Source organism: Tupaia chinensis, unplaced genomic scaffold, assembly GCF_000334495.1.
Source record: "Tupaia chinensis unplaced genomic scaffold, TupChi_1.0 Scaffold000610_1, whole genome shotgun sequence".
In the NCBI taxonomy this organism is placed as follows: Eukaryota; Metazoa; Chordata; class Mammalia; order Scandentia; family Tupaiidae; genus Tupaia; species Tupaia belangeri.
In genome coordinates, this window is record NW_006160129.1 from 1643475 (window position 1) to 1651365 (window position 7891).

General features: G+C 42.1%; 1 protein-coding gene across 2 annotated transcripts in view; it reads right to left on the bottom strand.

Moving 5' to 3' along the window:
* The window catches only part of CEP41 (centrosomal protein 41), a 53124-nt gene extending 46180 nt beyond the window's left edge, over positions 1-6944 (bottom strand). Inside the window, exon 1 of one of the 2 annotated variants that reach the window (XM_006158834.2) lies at positions 6819-6944. In XM_006158834.2, the coding sequence (XP_006158896.1) occupies positions 6819-6851 (33 nt within the window). In that variant the 5' untranslated portion in view covers positions 6852-6944. Of the gene's footprint in view, positions 1-6423; positions 6598-6818 lie in introns of those variants that run through there. The other variant, XM_006158833.2, reaches the window with a different exon arrangement.
* Positions 6945-7891: the final 947 nt, after the last annotated feature.

The window sequence follows — 7891 nt, forward strand, 5'->3', positions numbered from 1 at the left end:
TTTCCCTCCTGATTCTCTGGTGACACATACATCATTCTTCTGTCAGTCACTTAATTATCATGTTCCCTAGGATTCCAGCTTCCCATGACAGGTTCTCTGTGGGCCAGACACTTACACTTTATTCCATCATAAGTTTCTGATTTCCAAATTGCTAACTTTGGCCTTGACTTCTATCAGTTTCACATTGCATTTGTTTGCTCATTCAACAAATAATTATGGAAAAACTATTGTGTGCCAGGCAATGAGACAATGCACATGAGGTCCTATCTTATATTCCTGTATGTCAGAAAACAAGCAAGCAAATATAATAAAATAATTACAGATTATGATCTATTGGGTGAAGACCTCAGACGGAATGAATATATCCAATTTCACTCCCTTGCACGAACTCAATAAAACCTCATTAGAAGATAATTATTTAGGGCCGGCTACATAGACTAGTATTTAAAGGACCCAAATTCCACATGGCTGACCATGCCTTAAATCCTGGCCTGGGTGGCTTGAAAAACACATTGGGCATGGGTGCATGTATGCCCTAGGTCCCAAGAGGACGGCAAGATAGAGAAGAGATTATGGTATGACCACGCCCCATGGAGGCTCTTTCATGTGTGCTCACTCTCTCTCACAAACACATATGACCTCTGAGAATAACCAATAAAAAAAAATAATAATAAAGGGCATTATTTTAAGGACATAAAGCCTGCAAAACAGCATGAGAAAAGTGACAGCAACAAAGAACTAGATTTCTAAAATATAGGGAGAAGACCAATAGGTGAAAATGCCTTCATAAACTCAAGATAGCCGAAGACTGATGGGCAATGGACAAAGCCAAGAACAATTCTTAAAAGGCTGAAGGGTCAGCCATGGTGGTATAGCAGTAACTTACTACTCTGAGATACTGAAAGCCTTGTTGGAAGGTCTTGGGTTCTCATCCCAAGGTCTCCCTATACACATTGGGCATGCACACGTATGTCCATGATCCTGGCTGGCTGAGTCTAGGGGTTGATTATGGCATGAAGACCTTGTTAAAGGTGCTGCACTCTGTGTATCTCAGACTCATGGAAGACATAAATAAACTTTAAATAAATAAATAAAAAAATAAATAAATAAATAAATAAGACTGAGGACCTAGCCTCAGGCATTTTCAGAAGGGAGGCATAAAAGGAGTGAAATAGGGCTGGCTGATGGCTGTTTTATAAGCAGTTGGATTACCAAATCCCTCTCTGCTCTGTGCCACTGGGTGATTGCTCTTTTGCTATCTTGGCAGATATCTATAGATCTATTTTCTAGAAAGTGTTTCTGGAATTCAAGGTCTCCACACAGGAGAAGAGAAGTTAGAGATACTATTACTGAAAACAGGGGTAAGAAGTGAATGATGCACACTAACATTGAATGTAGCCTCCACCCAATGCCTCTAGGAATTCAAAGAGGATTTCTTCTTAGGAGACTGGCGTTCTCTGGGGGAAAATAAGCAGTCTGAGAGGAAAGAGCTGGAGGAAGAATTGGAAGTGGATCCCCAAATCATAGCCTGGTATGATTATCCTACAATAAAAGCTCAACATTAGCAGCCTTTCTCAAATGTACAGAGCTCTCGATCACCTTTTTAAGTCCTCTACTTGAAAATATAAATAAACAATTGAGAATTAAAAGAAATCTGAGATGAATAAAAACAAAATGTAAAAAAAAAAAGTTTGAGAACATTGACATGAATTGAATTGTGTCCCCCACCCTACTCCCTACTCCAAAATTTTGTATGTTGAAACCCTAACCCCCCCAAAGTGATAGGACATTTAGGAAGTAAATAAGATTAAATGGGGTCACAAGGGGCTCCCTTATCCAATAGGATTAGTGACCTTATAAGAAGATATATCAGAGATTCCCTCTCCCCTCCACTTTTGCTGAGAATGTAGCCATCTACAAGCTAGGAAGAGGTCCTCACCAGAAACTGAATCTGCTGGCACCTTGATCTTGGACTTTCAGCCTCCAGAACTATGAGAAATAAATTTCTATTGTTAAAGCCACTCAGTCTGTGGTATTTTTGTTATAGCAGCCAAGCTAGCTAATGCAAATATCTCCAAAAGAACAAAACAAAACAAAACAAAAAAAAACCCACAGCAATTTGGAAGAAACTGAGACCATGAAGGGAAGAAAACATTTTTAAAAACTATCATTAGTGGGAACTAGCAGTTAGCGTAATGGCTATGTCGCTGGACTCCCACATAGTCGACCGCAGTTCGCGTCCTGGACCCGGTGGCTTAAAACTCATGCTGGGCGCTTGTGCGTGCGTGCCCAAGATCCCGAGAGGAGAATGGAGGAGCAAGACCATCCCCCCAGGGGGTGATTTTTCACTTTCTGTCTCTATGTCTCTCTTTGGCGAGCGCACGCGCCCTATAGCGAAAACCTCTCCAAAAAAAAGAGAGAGAGAGAGAGAGAGAAAAAAAAAAAAAGAAAAAATTATCATTAGGGGCCAGCAGGTGGCATGGTGGTTGAGGCACTGGACTCCCACATGGCCAACAGTTCAAGTCCTGGACCTGGGAGCTTGCTTTCTCACCTTCCTTCTTTCTCTGTGTCTCTCTATCTCTGGTCAAATTAATAATAATAATAATAATATTAAATTAAAAAAAAAACGATCTTTAGAGGGAGCTTGATGGTGGCGCAGTGATAAATGTGACATACTGTAAAACTGACCTACATGGGAAGGTTTCAGATTCAAATCTGGATACTTCCCTGAGTACAGTGGAAATATGTATGTCCACAATCCAGGGCTAGCTAAATTGGGGGTGGATCACAGCATCAAGACTGTTATGAGTGTGCAATTCTTTCTCTCTCTGTGTCTCTTTAACTCATGGGAGAAATAAACTATAAGAAACTATCAAGGTCAGCCAGGTAGCATGGTAGTTAAGGTGGCTGAATCCCATAGGCCAAGTATACAGTTTGAGTCTCAGACCTGGTAGCCTGGAAAATACACGTGTGTGTGCACCTGTGTGCCCAAAATCCCAAGAGGAAAATGAAGAGAATGAAGAATGGTCATCTCCCCCTGGATAGAGGGTGACTTTTCACTTTCTCTCTTTAGTGAGCACACATGTCCTCTAGTAAAAACTAAAAGAAAACAAAAGCAAAAACAAAAACAAAAAAACTACCACTAGAGAAATAGAAATATTGGGTACTCAAAAAAGTTGTGATATATTTTTCTGTTTGTCTATGTAAAATGTGTCATGACTTTTCCAACAACCCAATACTTGTCCACACAAAAACTTGTATAAGACTATTCATAGTAGCAGTATTCAAAATAGCCATGAAGTAGGGAAAAAAAGGTCCATCAATAGAAAAGTGGATAAATAAAATGTGTTCTAGTCATGTGCTAGATTACAACAATGGAAAGGGGCCAGTCTATGACATGGCAGTTAAGGTAAATGGATCCTATACGGCTGACTGCATGGTTCAAGTCCCAGGACTTGAACACATTGAATATGTATGTGTGCATGCCCAGAATCCCAAAAGGAGGAAGAAATGAAGACGGTAATGTGGTGCAACTAGTTACCATGGTGGGTGCTTTTTCACTCCTTCTCTCTCTGGCAAATGTGCATGCTCTCTGGCAAAAATTTTAAAAAGGGAATAAACTAGACATATGTATCAGCCTGAATGGTTCTAAAGCATAATTTACATGACAAAATCTAGTTATAAAGACATACAGCATGATACTATTTTCTATAAAATTTTTAAGCTCACAGGGCTGGCATGGTAGTTAAAGGTGCTGGATTACCACATGGGCAACCGTGGTTCAAGTCCCAAAAGTAGCAGCTTGCTTTCTCACTTTCCCTCTCTCTCTTTCTCTGTCTCTCTCTGATCAAACTGGAAAATAATAATAAAAAATAAAGTTAAATAATAAAATTCATAAAAAAATTTTAAATCTCACTAAATAATGTTGTATATTATATGAGAAAAACATGGCAGGCAAACTGAAAAAATACACACATTAAATATATAGGAGTAGATGTCTATGGTGAAGGGAGAAAAGTTGGGATAAAAACAGTAAGAATCAAAACTGGCTATCACGGGAACCAGCAGTTAGCGTAATGGCTATGTTGCTGGACTCCCATGTAGTCGACCGCGGTTCGCGTCCCGGACCCGGTGGCTTAAAACTCACGCTGGGCGCTTGTGCGTGTGTGCCCAAGATCTCGAGAGGAGAATGGAGGAGAAGGGATTGCGGCATGACCATCCCCTCTGGGGTGTGATTTCTCGCTTTCTGTCTCTCTGTCTCTCTCTGTCTGTCTGGCGAGTGCACGTGCCTTATAGCAAAAACCTCTCCAAAAAAAAAAAAAAAAAAACTGGCAATCACTAAAGAATATGAATTGTTAAATTATATCATTCCATATGTACTATTGAGGTTAAATACAACTAGAAAAAGAAAAAAATAAATAAATGAGTGAGATTTTAATACAACCATATCAAGTACTTAGCATGAGTTAAGAGAAAATAATTAAGTTGAGCTATCTTTTTTTTTTACATGGAAAGATCTCCAAGACCTATTATTAAGTGAAAAAAGCAAACCAAAATCAACTAATGTACAATACTGTAACATTTATGTAAAACAAAATCACAAAATAAGTATCTCTTTGTACCCATACACATCCAAATACAGAGAAAGTTTTAGAAAAGATAATTATAGAAAAATGAGAGTGATATAGGTAAATTTCCTACATTATCCATAAAAAGCATAGAATAGAAATAAAGGCAGGTAGATACTCCAAGAAAAACAAAAGGTGTAAGAAAGAAAATATGGACCAGCAGATGGATTGGAGGTTAAGGCAGCTGGATCCCACATGGACTCCTCGGCAATTCAAGTCCCAGACCCAATGGCTTGAAAATCACACTAGGTGCATATGTGTGCCCAAAGTCCCGACAGGAGAATGGAGAAGGGATTGTGGCATGGCTATCCTTCCAGAGGGTGATTCCTCATTTTCTCTCTCTCTCTGGTGAACACATGAGTCCTATAGCAGACTTTAAAAATAAAGAAAGGAAATGTAATCATAAAGATCACTGCTCTGCAGGGAACAACATTTATGCAGCCACCAAAAACAACAATGAAAATTTAGTTAGGAAAAAATCAAAAATACCCACAAAAATTAGAAACCAGACAAAAAACATGAAGAGATATTTTACCAAATAGGATATATGGATGGCAATAAGTACTTGAAAAGATGCTCAGCCTTGGTATCCATGAGGAAAAATGCAATTAAAACCTCCATGAGGGACCAGGAGATGGCATAGTAAATACGTCTCTGGACTCCCACATGGCCAACCATGGTTCGAATCTCGGACCTGGTGGCTTGAAAATCACACCAGGTACATGAGCGTATATGCCCAAGACCCTTAGAGAAGAATGGAAGAGAAGTGATTGCAATTTGGCCATCCTGGGGAATGGGGAGGAGGTGCAGTGATTTCTCACTTTCCTTCTCACTGCTTGTCTCACTCTCCCTCCCACCACTAGAACACACAACCTCCGGCAAAAAAAATTCTTTGAAAACAAAAAGCAGAACAATAAAAGAGCACTACATATTACAACAACTAAAACAAAAAATATTGACGATATCAAAAGTTGCCAAGAATGTACAAAAACTAGATCTCTCATACACTGTTGGTAGGAAATCTAAAATGGTACAGCCTCTTTGGAAAATAGTTTGGAAGTTTCTAATAAAACTGAACATATGCTTACCATACAACCTAGCAACTACACTCCTGGGCAGCTATCCAGGGAAATGAGAAATAAATGTCCAAAGGGCTTAATCCAAATATTCATGTCTTTATTTGTAATAGCCCAAAACTGAAAACAGTCAAAATGTTCTAAAGTATTGATAATTCCATGGTTAAGCAAACTGCTGTCCATCTGTACCACAGATCACTAATATGCAGTAAGAATGAACTACTGCTATGTGCAACAACTTCAATGTCTCTCAAGAACAGTTGAGTTTTAAAAAGCCAGTCTCAAAGTTTGCATACTGTATTATTCCACTAATGTTAACATTCTCCAAATGACAAAACTACAGAGATGGTGAAGGTCGTTATGGTTGCCAGGGGTTAGGATGCTGAGAGAGTGAAGTGGGCATGACTAGGAAGGGTCGCATGAGGGGTATTTGTGGCGATGAAGTGTTTCTTTAGCTTGATTGTAAACTATGTGTGTATAAATCTTGATATTAAACGTACACATGTGATAAAATGGCCTAGGACTGTGCACACATAGTAGACATTTTCGAAAGTGTACTATACTTATAAAAAATATAATCGTTGAGGAAAACCGGGTGAAGGGAAGTACTATGTTTGCAACTATTTTGGTGACTCTATTTATTTCCAAGTAAGCTTTTTATAGAGCACATAAGAGTACAAAACAGAGCACTTAAAATGAAAATCACGACAGACACTAACAAGCCAAGGGCTGGAAGACAGAGTGAGATCGCCCAGCCGGCGCTGGTCCATCCGTGATCGCGGCTCCGGCCATGCTTTGTAACTGTCACTCTGACGGCAGGCCCCCTGAGGGCAGGGCGGGCAGGGCCGTGGTGCACGCGCTTCGCTCCTTGCAGCGGCTACCGCGGACGCCCAGCACGTGCTCGGGGAGAGGGCGGCCCCAGCCCACCCTGGCCTTGCCCTGGTCCCGGCCCCCGGCCCCGCCCCGGCCCGGCCCGGCCGCTCCCGACCCCTCCTCACGCCGGCACTTCCCGCCTTCCGGGCGGCGGAAGTCGCGGCTGCTGGTCCCTGCCCACGTGGAGCTTTTTCCGGTGCGCCCGCCCCCTCCGGCTCTGCGGTCCGGACCTGGCCCTCACCTCAGGATTCCCAATGTGCCTCCGGACAGACATATTTGCTCCAACCGACCACGCTCTCGGGGTTCTAGCCTCACGGGTTGCCTCTAACCCTACCTTCCTACCCTCGCAAGCCCCTCAGCCGCCTCCTTGTAAACTCTCCTCCGATTGGCCCGCCTTCCCCCTCCAGCCAATGGGCGCTCGGTTTACTGTCTCATCCCAGGATCGAAAGAGAGAGAGTCGCCACTCAATGGTTGCCAAGAGCAACGGGGGACGCCAGCTAGAGGAGCTTTTTGTGTCCCGAGCTCCCGCCTGCCGGCTTCGGCCTTGCGCGGGAAGAGGGGCGCGGGGGACAGAGCGGCTGCGCCTGCGCAGAGCTCAGGGAGGGGCAGGCTCGAGAGTGGGATACGGTACGGGAGTGTGACTATAACGCAGGCCACCCCTCCACCCGTTTTCGCCCTTCTAAGGCCATTTTGACAAAACATCTGGGCTACTTTATCCATAATAAGGAATACGAAGTGGGCCAGGGTTGTTCAGCAAGAATGCGGGTATACAGTTTATTATTTTTTAGGTTAAGTCAGTATGCAAATTACACATGCAAAATAGCATGTGTAAATACAGTCATTATACTGCATTGAAAGATTTTAGGCTCGCTAAAGAAAGGCAGCCTTAATTGCAAAGCACGCGCACCATTCTGTGGTTCATCATTCATTTAACAAATATTTAATAAGCACCTTATTAGAAAAGCTGCAGTAGGTTTGGCGGAGGATGGGAGGATGACTAAGACCCAATCCCGTTGCCGTGGAAACCATTGTGACTCCTGCCACCAGCCACCACCTGTTCTTATTCCAGATCTGAAAATTAAGTCCTAGCACCTTTACGAAACAATTACACACACAGTTTGACTTGGCTCCCAAACGTTCCACCAAATCCATCAGAATTAATTTCCTTTTACATGGAAGGAACAACACAGTAACCCTTTGTCCTTTGCTCTAAGTTGTTTTTAAGGAACGGAGAATGGTTACTCTGAGCTGTAAATACTTTCTGGCTCTCTGTAAATAATAACATATGTGAGGGCTTCAAAAAGTTCGTGGAAA